General features: G+C 31.5%; 1 protein-coding gene across 1 annotated transcript; it reads right to left on the bottom strand.

Annotated features, from left to right (window-relative positions):
* Nucleotides 1-12,513: 12,513 nt before the first annotated feature.
* LOC120270093 (acidic endochitinase-like) lies at nt 12,514-14,007 on the bottom strand. The gene is made up of 2 exons (XM_039277106.1): nt 13,529-14,007; nt 12,514-13,115 (listed from the first exon to the last, which is right to left on the bottom strand). Exons 1-2 carry the CDS (start codon nt 13,947-13,949, stop codon nt 12,676-12,678), a joined length of 861 nt encoding a protein of 286 aa, XP_039133040.1. The 5' UTR covers nt 13,950-14,007; the 3' UTR covers nt 12,514-12,675.
* Between the last annotated feature and the right edge of the window lie 2,182 nt (nt 14,008-16,189).

Below are 16,189 nucleotides of genomic sequence, written 5' to 3'. Positions count from 1 at the left end.
TTTGTGTATTTAGCAATTATTTTAATTATTTAATTGTTTTTAGCATTTGTTATTTTTTTTTATTTACTTTGTAATATTACCTGAATTTTTGGAAGATACGGGTGAAATTTCTGTATTCTTAACTTTGGAATCCGTATGAATATTTTGATCTCCAAATGAACGATATGCAACCCTGTCAGTGGGGGGTTAAACCCTGATCTTGTCGACAAGTAATTTTGGGAAAATGATACTGCAGTTTCGCACCGTGTCCGTTCGGTGAAATAATCAACGGCCACCTGGTATTCAGTCTCGGGTCACCGAGGGTAAATAAATGATTTTTGTTATTTTAGCTCGGGTCTGTCACCGAGGATAAACAAATGACCTTTGGCACTTACAGTGAATTTGGAGACATATTCTGGATTTTGTTATCTACATTTCCTCCTTTGGTTTTGATAATCCTTTTTGGCGCTATTGATTTTTGTACAATTTGATATTTGAACTTTTACTTTCAGTTTGTTTTGGATTACTTACTGGGCTAGTGAGCTCATGGATTTATTTTAAATCCTTTTCAGATCAGGAGCAGTAAACCCAGGGATCTTAGAAGGCTTCTAGTAGATGTCTTCTTTGGAATTATGTTTTATGGCTTATGTCTTTGCATCTGTTGTATTTTTGTTTAAGAACCTCCTTGTAGATCATGCTGTATTTCATTTACCTTGTATTTGGGTTTGGTTATAAACTTTAAGTTGTACTCTTATTTGGTATTTTGTTAGTTATTTTCTATTCCTAGTCTGTGTTTAGGTTTTGAGGCCTTGCAGGTTCACTAGGCCCCGCCCCCGTGAGTTTGCGGCCGTTTATCAGCGCACCAGGTTCGGGACGTGACAATGTCTATCTTATTTTAAATAACTTTGATATAATACATGAGCATATTATCAAGTGAGCACTATCTAATATAAACGATATGAACCAAAATGAACTTATATGCATGATACATGAACTATAATATAGACCTTTTCTGAAATATGGAAACTAAGAGCGCATTATGTCATTTCTGTGTCAAAGTATAAAGATTTATGTTGTACCTTACCCATTGTTTTATTATAATCTTTCAAATGAGTTTGAGATCCTTGATTTTTTATTTTTTATTTTTTTACTTTTTTTTAATGCAAGCATATTCCCTGAGAGTATTAAATTTTATCATATTCATTTCACTTGTGAATTGTTTCTCTTTTAAAACAACAACCACTATTTAAGCGGTAGAATATCCTTTTTAATTCCTCCAATATAGTCAATTTACCTTTTTAGTCCATCTAATGTAATTTATTTCTAAGAGATTCTTCTATTTTAACATTTTATGAAATATAAGTCTCTCCATCTACTATAATTTGTCCCTAGGAGATCCTTAAGAAGGACTTACATTTTTCAAATGTTAAAATATAGGGATTTTCTAGGGACAAATTATATTATAGGGACCAAAAAAAAATATTGACTATATTAGAGTAACTAAATATGATATTCTAGCTTATTTAAAACAAGTTTCTCACGTTTGTACATATATTAATAATATTACCAATGTTTAAATTGGTAGCAACATGCACTGATAAGAAGATAAAAATTCTCCTTCGATATAATATAAACTATCAAATTTATTTTTTTTAAAATTATTTATGTTTTTTTTAATTTTGCTCTCCTTCTAATTAAAAAATGCTTAGATTTTAAAAATTTAAATAAAATTTTTAATATTTGTATGAAACTTAAATGTAAAACATAAAGAGTATTAAAGTACAAATATATTTTTAAACATCCAAATGATCAAATACTATTTTTACCAGTATAAAAACAAAAAACTCACCCAACTTAAAATAAAATAAAACAAAGTCATTCTACATAAAGATCTTTATTCATGGCCGGTGTTTGTTTAGGGTTGTTGTGTTAGTATAGTATGTGTGAATAGTTTAGTCCCACATCGGTTAAAGAGAATAATGGACATATATTTATATAATACAAGATAATAAAGAAATTAAGTAATTAAATTTGAGAAAAGTGCAGATAGGCCCTCAATATATATATATATATATATATATAATTATATATATTTATATTTTATCTTGGGTTGAATTAAAATTTATTATTATTATTTTTTTTAACGAAGAAATGCCAGTAGTTTTCTCTAACAGACAAATCCAACAGTTGTTCACACCTCTTCACCTTCTTTAAATATAGAAAAGTTCTCACAGAAAATCATTACTTTTCTGCAAAGTTTGATCTTGGGATTTTGTTGTATCTTGAGGAAATTGTTGCAAAACCTGGTGCAGATATGAGAGCGATAAATTCCTAAAAAACAGTGTTCCTACACGTCTCAAAATCCATTAAATTCTTCATCAATCTCTGTTTCCCTAACAAGTTGTATATAGAGAACAAGAAACACAACACAGTGTTGCATCTCATCAGCCACAGATTTAATAACCCACTTGCACTTATATATGAAGCTAGATTATTAGCGACACTAGTGAGGTTATGTCCAGGAGACACACCAAGCTGGGCACAATAATCCTCAACACAAGCTTTTATCTCGTCTGGGTTCATACCGTCACACTCTAAGACGCCTGTCACTGTGAGTATAGTAGTCTGATGGTCACTCCAAGATGTATATAAAGACTATTATTGCAGCCAGCTTGGTGTGGCCCCGGGATAGTCTATCTAATTTGTTGTTAATTAGATATTTAAGCAGTTGTGAAATTAGTGATAGTGCAAATAGAATTCATGTTCTTTGTTGCAGCTTTCACTTCATTTTGCTAAATAAAGCATTGGCTAGCTGAATTGTCTCACTCTACCCATGGTATGAGATTTAATTATTTAATAATTTGTTAAAAAAATTAACATATTGATAAATATTTAATTTTAAAATAGAACCTAATTTTACCTAGTATTAATTAAATTAAAATTTGATTACAAAATTAATTTCGTTTTAAGGAATTAAACTAAAGTTTGGCGAGCCTCAGCTGGTTCTAGTTGTAGCACACAGCTCAAACACACAAGATGAAAAGATGATAAAAAAAAAATTAGAATACTCTATTTAGTCACTCTAATATAGTCAATTTGCCCATTTGATCCCTCTAATATGATTTGTCCCTAAGAGGTCCTGTATTTTAATTTTTAGAAAATATAATTCCTCCTCTCTAATATAATATATCCCTAAGAGGCCCTTATATATGAAAACTTACATTTCTCAAAAAAATAAAAGGACCTTCTAAAGACAAATCATATTAGAGGGACCAAAATGACAGATTAACTATATTAGAAGGACTAAATATGTTATTTTACATAGAAAAAATAAATACATTAGAAAAAGCATAGAATTCATGTGCTATGTTGCAACTTTCAATTCATTGCTAAATAAAGCATTATCTAGCTGAATTGTCTCACTCTACCCTTTGTATGAGATTTAATTATTTAATAATTTATTAAAAAAATTAATATATTGATAAATTTTTAATGTTTAAAATAGAACTTAATTTTACCTAGTATTTATTAAATTAAAATTTGATTATAAAATTAATTTTGTTTTAAGAAATTAAACTAAAGTTTGGTGAGCCTCAGCTAGTTATCGTTGTAGCACACAGCTCGAGCGCACAAGATGAAAAAATAATTAATAAAAATAAATACAATAGAGGAAAACTTAAATTATGTTGGTTTGTCTTCTTTTACTTCAAATAAAGACTTGAGCTTTGAATAATTCATTAACTATCTTTAAAAATCATGTTGATCTTTAATATATCCATTAATAATTATTTTGTCTGCTCAATGGCAAACACATCAACATCTTATTATGTAATTCACTACAATGAAATTTGTCTTTTGCTATGATTAGTGATTACTTTCGCAAAATTAAGCTTTGAGAGCGCAAATACCGGTCGCATATCATCATAGAAGCCTTCATCACAAAAATTGTTTTTTTAACTTTCACAAATATGTTTTTTATGATAATTAGAAGCACTAGTACAAAAATAGACTTTTTTTTTTATAAATATTGCTTTTTTTAATTAATTACTAGAATAGGCATTTTTAGAATTATTTACCAAACTAGACATTTTTATTTTTTTAATATTTAATTTTAAATTTTTTTAATAGCTGTGGATTCCACTGCTTTTTTAATATTAAAATTTTATTTTATTTTTAAATCGGCAGGTCCCACTAGTTTTTTAATATTAAAATTTATATTTTTAAAACTGGGATGGGTCCTACAAATTTTTTTTTAATTAAAAACAATTTTACACTAAATCCCTTATTATTTCATAAAATTTTTTACAACTAGTTTTATTCACACTTCTACGTTCACTAAAATAAACTCACTCGATATTATTAATGAACGAAAACAATTACATATATTATAAAATTATTCAACAAAAACAATATTTAAATTATATTACGACATATAACTTGGACCAGCTGCATTCGGACAATTTTGACGACTATGACCTGCATTACGACATAGACCACAACGCTTTGGCTGACCGTCTTTCCTTATGTCCATCTCATTACGAATTCTGGTGGATTTTGGACGCCCTAAAAGTGGTCTTCGCATTGTAAGATTAGCACAGAGACGTGGACCATTATAGGGGTTTCAGTATCTCTCGTTTGACATTGGTTGAAACTCTTTATGATATACATTAAAAATTGTCGCAAGCCTATAACCATTATCTACGTATGCCTGCCAATGTAGATGAATGTATGCACACGCTGAAAGTAGAAGTGGGAATAAAACTAGTTGTAAAAAATTTTATGAAATGATAAGGGATTTAGTGTAAAATTGTTTTTAATTAAAAAAAACTAGTATGATCCATCCTAGTTTTAAAAATATAAATTTTAATATTAAAAAACTAGTGGGACCTGCCGATTTAAAAAAAATAAAATTTTAATATTAAAAAACCAGTGGAACCCACAGCTATTAAAAAAATTTTAAATTTAATATTAAAAAAATAAAAATGCCTAGTTTGGTAAATAATTCTAAAAATGCCTCTTCTAGTAATTAATTAAAAAAAAGCAATATTTTTTTAAAAAAAAGCCACAAAAATAATAAAATAAAATAAATCTTACCAATAAATTTTTATTGCCATTTGCCAACGTGTTTATCTTCACAGATTAACAATATACTCCCCTTACAAAATGGCTTATATTATACTACTCTGTGTGAGAAAATTTTAAATCAGCAAAAATAATCTTATATTATGTACAGTGGTAAATCTTGTTGGAAAAAATTTGGTTTGTTATTGGAGCATAAGCAGGAACGGGATGACAGAATAGGAAGACTGAGGCGTGCAAGAGCACTGTCCTTAAGAACAAATTCGCCTCCTTTTTGCAGTGCAATAGGAAACCACAGACGGCGTTGTTCTCCAGGATTCAACAGTCAGGTTCTCTGGTCGCGCACCAAAACAGAGAAACCAACGAGCGCTCAGATTTATGTTTAAGGGGAAAGAGGAAGAGGAAGAAAAAAAAAGTAAAGAGATGGATCAGGTTTTATTATTGGCGGACAGGCGGCAAGGCAGAGGGGCGCGGAAGACGAAGAGGTTCAGGAACGGCCGGTTCTCGAAGAGGCATGGCGACCGGAACTAAACACAGGGAAAAGGCGCAAAAAATTAAATATGATGAAAGGGGTAAAAAGGTAAAAACCCATTATGTGACTGCACCCACTAAATCAGGTGCATTCGTGTCCGCACCATGCGTCATGCGCCTGCGCATAAGAGAGCATAACCACTAAAGCAAAGTTAAAGAATAATAAATAGTACTATATATAAAGTGGATGAACTTCTTGTAGCTAGGTAATGTGGTACTAAATTTTTAGTAGAAATGTTTTGAAATAAATATGGGCCTAAAGTATATGGGCCCTCTAACAAATCTGATTATAAAAATAAAACCATTTCATAATAAAAATTTGTATGGTGTTTAGCTTCGACAATAATTAACTTATTTTGAAATTAAATTTTCTCTTTCTTAAAAAAAAAATTGTGTGGTCATGATTCACAATTAACATAAATTTAAAAATTAATATCATATAATTAATTCCAATAGAAAAAATATATATAATTTTAAATTTAAAAATTTTCAAATGTTTGTTCAACTATCTTTATCAAACAAGTCAATCAATCATCAATCACCATCAAACACTGCCATCATCATTATCAGGGGCAGGCCACTGGAAAAGCATCAATCTCGCATCCCACTGGCAGCCAATTAGATAGAAAAGCATAAAAATCCAAAATTAAATAGAAACTTATGTATTGAGGCAACCCCTTAAATTTGAAAAAGAATAGGCTCATTGAAATTCAATATAGTTTGGAAAGACGAGGGCCTTTTCATCTTCTCGATCAGAATGAGATTAAAACTAAGGGGAAAAAAAGAAAAAGAAAACGAAAAAGCTACGCGTCAAATTTCATCATCGAAACGTGCATTTGAGGGAGTTTAAAATATGTATGCGACCAAACGAATTCTGGCTCTGAATTGATGTGGCTATCTGGCATGGAGGATACTTACGAATCAGTAGACTATATTACAAGAGATAGGATACATAACTAATTTAAAAAAAAATCATATTTGATAAAATGAGCAAGCTGCAGGTAAAATTCAATTAAAGTTTTTATTTTTTTAACGAAAGCGACAAGTGCTATATATATCAGGGCGTGCGCACGATCTAGAATTAATTGTCTAACCTATGCATTCTCAGTCGGGAACGAGAGGTTTGGGCTACGAGGCCGCACTCACAACCCATGACTCATTAACATTATTGCTTCCAATGAGTTTTGAACTCGAGAACTTTTGAACATCTCATCTTTTTGTTCTGTAATAAGACCAAATAACGCTAAGCTATGAACCCTTTGGTAAAATTCAATTAAAGCTATAAAGCCATCTCTCGCCAAGGTTGCACTAACTCTGATTCATGGTTCCCATGAGTGCTACACTATCTAAAGTAATAATAGTTTACATAAATGCAAGGTTGATCCACGAAAATAAAAAAGTACTAGTACTAACTATTTATCAATTATCAAGCTGAATCAGAACAAGATTGATGTACAAAGCTAAAACTGAATTAAAAGCTAAAACAAACACAGAAAATTGGTAAAGATACCATAATTAAGCATAGAAAGGAGGCATCCAGACAATGAATCCCTTAGGATGTTTAGTGAAGATCTATACTAGAATATCATACTATTTTCAAGTTAATTGGACCGCAAGTATTCCTAAATTATGTCTACCCCTTTCTCAAGATGATGAGCAACTGATCACCTACCAAGCTAGGTCGGAATATCTTCCTTATTTATATATATGATTGTATGAACACTCTATGAGCACTGTAAAATGAATTAACCCGGACTTCCTAAATCACACTAATCCCTTTCTTAAGCCAATTAGTGATTAATCCCCTACCAAACCAATGTTCGGAATCTCTTCCCTACTTAGGCACAATATGATTGCATAAACCTTGGTGAAATCTGAAGATAAGGTAATCCTCACAAGAGAAATGAGACACTCAGACCTCTACTCCTAAGTCTATGTTCAATTCCCTTCAATTGTAGTAAACATATGTATAGTGATTTCTTAATCCCCTGCACATATATTAAGCATAAAATCGAACCCCCTCTATAAGGAATTCATAACATTTAAACACATAATTAAATTATTCACAATCAAAATAAACTCAAATATATACCCGATATCCAAAGTTTAATACAAGATTACATCTTAGGGTTCCTCAATGTCTGAATGCCCTAGGACGTCTAGCTCCCCATATAACAAAAAGGTGCGGAATGTGATAAAAAGGAATACAAATGACATCAAAAACATAATTAATTAGAGCCCCCTTGTACTCCATGATTCTTCCTCCTCCTAGATGCAAATATCTTCTCCAACTAGCCACCAAATGAATTGACTCTATATCGGAGTCTTCAATATCCAAGGGAGATTATCAAAATCTTGTCCAAGGGTTGTTGGAAAACCATAAAAACACTCCTTAAAACCTTGGCATAAACCATGACAGGACGCTAGAGAAAGGCATGGAAGAAGTCCCCTCCATTCCCTTGTGTGTACCGTTTTAATTTATTGTCTAGGTATTGGGTGATTACCTGAAGTCAAACACATGAATGTGTGTCAGGGTGTGTAGTCCTTTGTGAACCAAAACCCTTTAAAGCCCTAGGATTACACAGCTTTGAACCCCACTTACATGGGGCCGTGTGGATTTTATACTGGATATATAATGAGTGCATGAAATACATATTTTGCATACTATAAACTTGTGCACTTAGCTTGTATTTTAGCATTAATTTCTCTATATTTGTACTATGTTGTGTATTTTTATGTTAAACGAGCAGGTAATTAGATACTTGTTATAATAATGATGAAAATTAGAGCGAATCGAGCATCAAAGCACAATTCTAAAGAAGAGCACATGTCACGCCCCGAACCCAGCTCTATGGACCTGGGACGCCGACAAACGGCCGTACACCTACAAGGCCGAAACCATGTAGGCATACAAGGCCTCAAAACCTGATCCAAAACAGAACAAAGAATCAAACTCAGTGGATTGCAAAAACCAATATAAACTTATACAAATAAAACATAGCCACACAAAAAAAAACGGGACTTAATACATGCTAATACTCGACGATTGCCTAACGATCCCTGCTAAGCTATCCGCCACTCAACTCTACTCTTGATCTGAAAAGATATTAAACAATAAATTATGAGCTTTACAGCCCAGTAAGCACCCACTAAAAAATTATAGGGATCATTTGCAAAAATAAAAAATTATCAAAATCAAAATCAGAAATCAAATTTATTTCAAATAAACATAGATGTCAAAACCAAGCATATAGGTCCCCCAAACAACTATTGCCAAAACAAAATAACAGAACTCATATATTTATCCTCAGTGACCCGAGCCAGAATATCAGAACTCATAAGTTTACCCTCGGTGACCCGAGCCAGATTTATCAAAGGCCGTTATTCTTCACCGACGGAAAGCGGTGGGAAACTATAGTTTCTATATCAGAGTACATGTCGACACGGTCAGTGTTTAACCCGGCCCCAGTGACAGGGTTATTGCAAAGTTAGTTTGGGGACTACGAGTACTTTGTCAAAATATTTCATGTTCACAAAACAATAAACTATCAAAATTCATACTGGGCAAAATGCAAATAATTTGCAGTCACATGATCCCATTTTTATCATATGAAAATAATCCAGTTAATTGAATCCAAACATGAACAGATAATAAAGAAAAACACAATAGTAATTAATCAGAAAATAAATAAATATCTGGAATTCAAAAATTAAGTAATCCAAATGTAAATAAATAATTTAAACCTTTCAGATAATTATAATCCAAAATAAAATATCATTAACCGGAACTTTAAAATAATTTAAAATAATTCCAAAAATAATAATAAATAAATAATTCAAAATATAAATAAATACATAAAATCATTATTTTTCTCAAAATTTTCAGATGCTCAGAAAACTAAAGTATATACATATAATATGATTTATATGTAGGATACTTACCTGATTAACAACCAGATTTTTGAATTCTACACCAATCGAGTATTTCTTAGGAAGTCCAAATTTGGGAATAACCCATCAGAATTACAAGTAAACAAATTCTAAAATTCACACGAATGCAAAAACAAATCAAACACTAACAAAATTACCAAGGTCAAGACCAATAACCAACTCACCTACAAACCTTAAGATTAAAATCAGCGTAGCTTTGCAAATTCTAACCCAAATCAAAAATTTCAAACTTATGAGAAAACTAGGCATCTTCATCTAAAACATATCCAAACCTCACAATGATTTGAGACCTACATAATTTAAGCCACCAATATTAAAAATCATACTTATGTAAACCAACAGTTTCAGACATGCTTATTGCAATAAAAAAAATATCTCACAACATATAACTTCAAAAGTAATACAATCTTCATGATTATCAAAAATGGCCATAATTCTTCAGGTTATGCACAGAAATATCATCTGAGACACTTATACCAATATGGCTATATCTCACAAACTACAGATGCATAAAATCTGAAAATTTTCAGGTAATTAGGTAACATCAAAATATATAACTTTGTTATATTACTCTTCTCCAAATTCCATTTACAAGACTATCAAATTGTCTAAGAAAACGTAATGTTCTCTGCAGAAATAGTATTGAGCACACCTATAGAAATCTGCTCATATCTCACAATTTACATGGCTAAAAATTCTGAAATTTTGCAGAGTCAAATATAACATCGCCCTATATAACTTTATTATATAAATATAAATCTAAAACAGAACCTACAATTACGAAAATAATCAAAAACTGTTCAAGGGCTGAACAGAAATCCTGTCCGCATCACCTGCGTATAAAAATTTATAATTTGCAGGATACTACTCCAAAAATTCTAAAATTTCGTAGTAAGCTAAACAAGATCTCGATCTACAATTTTTCTATTCTGATCTCTTCCAAATTCCATCTCTAGATCTTCGAAATAAATTAGAGATCTCTACTGTGCTAACAGGGACTTTCTTAATTTTATCCTCAAACTAAAATCAAATCAATTCTCACCAAACCCTAACCCTAACTAGTAACATGTCACAAACAAGCATAAGAAAGAGCAATAATAAAAACTCAGAACCTTACCTCAACAATAACAGTGAAATGAAATCCGTGACAATGAGACCCTTCTCCCGTCCTCGTCGCTGACACCACCCGCAAAAAGGAAGAGAAAGAGACGAGGCAAGTCTCTCTCTCTCTCTCTCTCTCTCTCTCTCTCTCTCTCTCTCTCCCCCTATGATCTAAAACCCAAAAAAAAACTGAAGAGACGGCTAGGGTTTTGAAACTAAACAAAAACAAAATCAATGGCTAAGACTGAAAGTAAAACCAACAGCTAGGATTAAGAGATAAAAGCAATGGCTAGGATTTGATTAAGGGGTGGGGCTCACAGCACAACTGCCAGATCACAGGCTTGCTTAAGGCACACTAATCACTAGTAAAAAGAAATTAAAGAGCACACTCATAGCACATTTACTCTAATCAGAGCACGACAGTACTTAAAGAGTACGGGGGTATGCTTTGGCCATGCTGATTGTTGGGAATCCAAAATCATGAAGATTCGAGTCCCGAGTGAAGCCAATAAAGAGCATAGCTAAATAATCCCCTCTAAAACACTTGAAAGCCCTATATATATACCTTTTTGCTTATAGGAACTTCTTACGAGCATAACCCTGAGTTGTATGGAACTAGAGCTGCAAAAACTCGACCCTTATAGCTAGTTGTAAAGTCACTTATGGGTGTAAGACGACCTGTAACATCTTCTAACTGGGTGCTTCTGTCTGGTGCTTGCAACCATGCTTACAGGCATAAACCCAGCCATTGAACTCCACTGCTTGGTCATTACGACCATGCATACAAGCGTAAGACCTGCCAGTATCCTTCTCTATCTTGCTCTTTTGCTCTGGCTTACGTCTGTAAGTCCACTCGAAAGCTCTTCTGTTTGGAACTTATGACCAAAAATAAACCGTAAGTCTGGCCAAAATTTCCTTGTCTTGGGTCTTCAATCTCTTCAGCCTTATGGGGGCAATAAATTTGTATAACTATCTTAAATGCCTTGAATTGCATCAAAATATCCTAAAACTCTTCCCTCATGGCCCATACACTCCATTAGTGCCCTAATTATGAAAAAATCAATAATTTAAGCATCAGTTGTCCAACAATCATCGAACAATCATGCCAAGTATAAAAAATAATAGCAACAAGATAAGCACACTCAAGCATTTATTAAAGCGCAACCGCAAGCTAGATCAATAAGCACAAATTAATACCTTCACCTTATGTGGGCTTTGGAGTTCAATCTATTTCACTTTTTCCCTGAAATGAACACCCTACACAAGAGAAACCATGCTGATAGACCACGTGACCATTAGCTAAATGAACTTTAAATATGTAATATAAAGGTAATAATGCTTTATTCTCTTAAATAGAAAGATCAAAGTGATGGATAGACTGATAGTACAACCAATAATACAACCAAGGCGTCATTTTGTGATAATCTTTGAGATGAGTTACAAACTCTTGTTTTTTTTAGAAATACAAGCATATCCTATAAAAATAAGGACTGTTATATATATATATATATATAGATATATATCACAATAAAATGCTTAATAACATTAGTCATATATTAAATTTCATCCATCATATATTAATTCCACTTATAATTTTTTTTTTTTAAAAAAAAAGAAAAATCCTCTCAATTATCACTAGTCTTTTACTAGTTAATTTTTATTGAAAAATGTTACTAACATAGTATGACAACCTCAATTATTGTTGCAAAAGGAAGTTGAGTTAAAACTTTCATATGAAGGTGGTCAATAAAATGACAATATAGTTAAATAAGAAAATAAAATAAAAATAAAAATAACATAAATATATATTTTTAGCACATTTAAATATCAATTGCTATTTCTGCAATAAAAATAAAAACGCACTCAGTCCCCTTTAAAAAAAAATTAAAATAAAACACAGTCATTCTACATAAAGATATTTATTCACCATCGGCATTTATTTAGGGATGTAAATACACAATACGAAACTCACACTAGTGCATCTCATCAACCACCGATCTAGTAACATACATACGTGCACGTGCATGCACGCACTTATTTACTAAAAGCCAAAGTTCTAGTGAGACAAGTGAGATCATTTCCAGGGGACACACCAAGGTGGGCACAATAGGACTTATAATATTCCACACGCGCCATCATCTGGGCTGGGTTGCCGCCGTCACACTCAAGGCCGCCGTTGATGATTCTGATGGTGGCTCCGAAGCCCTGGCCGGAAATTATGGCGTTGTGCACCCCTCTCTTCATCCAAAACCAAAGAGAAGTCTTGAAGGAGATGACCGGGTCGCGGGCAACAATGTCCGGATCATTTAAGCCGTCGAAGCCGATATCCTGCCCGGCGGGGATGTAGTTGTAGTTCCATGAGAGCTGCAGAGGCCCACGTCCGAAGTACTTCTTGTTAGGATTGCATGGATACTCTTGGCTTTCTTGGCAGTAGTTGTAAGCTTGTCCATTGATTTCTTCTATGTAACAGAAATCTATGAAACAGAAAATAGTAACCAACCCTTTAACATCTCATCTCTCATATTATATATATATATAAATCATGAACTATATATATATATGACCGCATTGACCGGTAATCTAGGGATATCCACATATTATTTAATTGTTGTAATCATCATAAACAGTATAACGTTGTAATCATCATAAACAGTGCAAAACATGTTCTATAATATTTTACAGTAATTATAAATAATAAAAAATATATAATATTTATATAAACAAACCGTAATAAATAATGATCCAATAACTATAAGTAAAATGTTCCTAAATAACAGTAATCTAGGGACACCCACAATATTTCCATTATATATATATACATACATTATAGATATAGTAGAGATGCATGCAAGCATGTACGCATGGATGAATAAAAAAACGTACGTACGTCCAGTTTCATGGGTGACATGGGCAAAGTAAGCAGCAATCTCTCTCTTTCTGTCATCGTCGGTGCAGGTGGTGCCAAAGTCAGGGAATGAGGAAGCGGCTTCAAGGAATGCAGACCGGCTGTAGAAGCCGTTACCGGCGCAATCGGCACTGGCTTGCGATGTAATTCCATCCAGAAATTCCTGAGTTACAATATCACTTACTGTTAAAGTGCCAGTACCTTCGCAGGAAGTTTCGCAAGGACCTGCTTGGCATCCAGGTCCACAGTAGTCGTAGCCGTTGCCACAGTAGCCCCACTGGCTGCAGCAATAGATGGTGAGGTCGCAGTCGCAGTTTTGCGCCTTAGCAGAGCTAGAAAATAAGCCGGAGAGAACTCCGGCCAGGAGGAGAGTTTCAAGGATTTTTATTGTAAATGCATGCATGGTTTATTGCGGTTAAATATTTCTACTAATTTTTGGTTGTGGAGATTTCCAAGTGAAGATGGGAGGGTATTTATAGATGCATTAATTAATGCTGAGTTCATCCTTTGCTGGCAGGGTCATTAATTTGCAAAGCTGGAAAGTAAGACACAGAACGCATTAACTGATTAAAGAGCTGTGTGTGAGGCTTGTTTTCTTCTCATTGATGTTATCAAGGCTAGACTAGACATTGATGAGACGTTTGTACGAGATGCACGTGGCTATGAAGAAAATCGAGATTGGATGTCGAAGACTAAGGTGTATGGGAGCTTAATATCAAAGAGATTATGTATTTAAGAGCAACTCCAACCTAACGCTGAATATAACGTTTCTTAGCAATATTGGGGCAGAATTTGGTCCAATCCGGCGCTAATTCTGTAGCAGCATTAATTCTTTTTTTTATTATTTTTTTATTTTTTTCAGTTTTCATTTTGATTTTTTTTCTCTTTTTTTCAGTTTTATTTTTTGTTTTTTTATTTTCAGTTTTATTTTTTGTTTTTTTCATTTATTTTTTTTATCTTTATCGGTTTTTCAGTTTTAATTTTTCATTAATTATTTTTTAATTTTTTAAGATTATTATTTATCCTTTTTTATCCTTTTTGAATTCACATAAAAACAACACCATTTTTTCATTCATAACACACATACAGAAAGAACACAAAACTTGCTTGTTCCTTTCATAACTTTTTTTAAAAAAAATAAAAAAACAGGGAAAGACAATTTTAATTTAAAATAAACACTATAAATTATTTTCAGTTTTTTACCGAACGTCTATTAAGATTTCATTTAATCTAAATCTTATTACACAAATTCAACATAATTTAATTAATAACTATCTTTAAAAAATCATATATTATTATTTATTAGTGACCTCAACAAGATCTAATAATACCGGCTGACATTTTAAGGAGAATAAAAAACCTCAAACCAACCAAAACCATAAATAATAATTTAACGACTTTCATATTTTTTAAAAAAATATAAAATTTTGACAAATTTAGATTCCTATAAATCTCAAACCAAACCAAATTACCTTGTGAACCCAAATAAATGGAATATCATAAAGTGTTGGAGGATCATGAATCATGATAAACACAATTACATATTTATTGAATTATTTAAAAATTAGTTTGAGTTTGAGTTAGTTTATTAATTTAATTTAATTTTATTAGGGGGGCCAATAATTTTTATATGGTTTATGACTTTATATACAACATTTTCTATATATGCAAACTTTGTGAATGCAAATGATGAGAGTCTGGTGTGTCTAATTAATTTGGAGAGTGGTACTATGTTCGCTAATCTATCATGATTCAAAGAGTTTGTCTCATCGGGTGCTTGTTTTTTATCAATTTATAATTATATATTTAATAAAATTATTTGTTTTCTTCCCATTTTTTTTATTTATCCTTTACCTTTGAACAAGAATAAATATAACCCACATATCTCAAGTTTTTTTTTTCAAACATAGAGTGCATCTAAAAAAAATTTAGTAGCTAAAATGTGGAGCAATTTTTTCAATCTTAACTTTTTCTGTTTTGATCTGTTATGAAAATATCCACACTTTCAAATAAACAATATATATTACATATATATATATATATATATAAACAAATAAAAGTATATGTTTAAAAAACATATGAATATTCCGACAATTTACTTAGTCATTGGACTTCCATCTGTTTTTTGCTTTATTGGAGGAATGGATTTGATTTTAACTAGTAGAAGTTGTAAAAGCAAATTGACAGGCATCGGAAAGGTTTATGTATTTAGATTAAGGAGAAGTCAGATAAATAATAAAATGTTAAATGAAAATTTTAAAAAATTTCCAATAACACTGCCATCAATAATTTTTTCACAATAATAAAAATAAATCACCATAGGGGCGGAGCTAGAAAAATTTTTTAGGGGGGCCAAAATTTTTTAAAAAGGAATAAATATTTTTTTAGAAGATAAGTAGGAAGGCGGCAAATTAATAACAGTTTTTTTCATAAATATATATATATATATATATATATATATATATATATATATATATATATATATATATATATATATTAATAATATGTATACTAATTTATAAAAAATCAAGTTTTCAACTAATAAATTTTTAAAAAATATATTTTTTGTTACTATGTAACCAATTTATTAAATGTCAAAAGACTAAAGAAAATAAAATTGTACAAATATATTTAAAAAATAGA

Source organism: Dioscorea cayenensis, chromosome 10 (assembly GCF_009730915.1).
Source record: "Dioscorea cayenensis subsp. rotundata cultivar TDr96_F1 chromosome 10, TDr96_F1_v2_PseudoChromosome.rev07_lg8_w22 25.fasta, whole genome shotgun sequence".
Lineage (NCBI taxonomy): Eukaryota > Viridiplantae > Streptophyta > Magnoliopsida > Dioscoreales > Dioscoreaceae > Dioscorea > Dioscorea cayenensis.
Note: the sequence above shows the minus strand (reverse complement) of the source record. Positions and strands in the feature narration are given on the sequence as shown.

Bases quoted from the DNA above. Each gene is read 5' to 3' on its own strand.
- LOC120270093 (XM_039277106.1), bottom strand. From the start codon at position 13,949: ATGCATGCATTTACAATAAAAATCCTTGAAACTCTCCTCCTGGCCGGA. The intron at 13,116-13,528 runs GTACGTACGTTT...TCTGTTTCATAG, and splicing joins TGTCACCCATGAAACTGGAC to ATTTCTGTTACATAGAAGAA.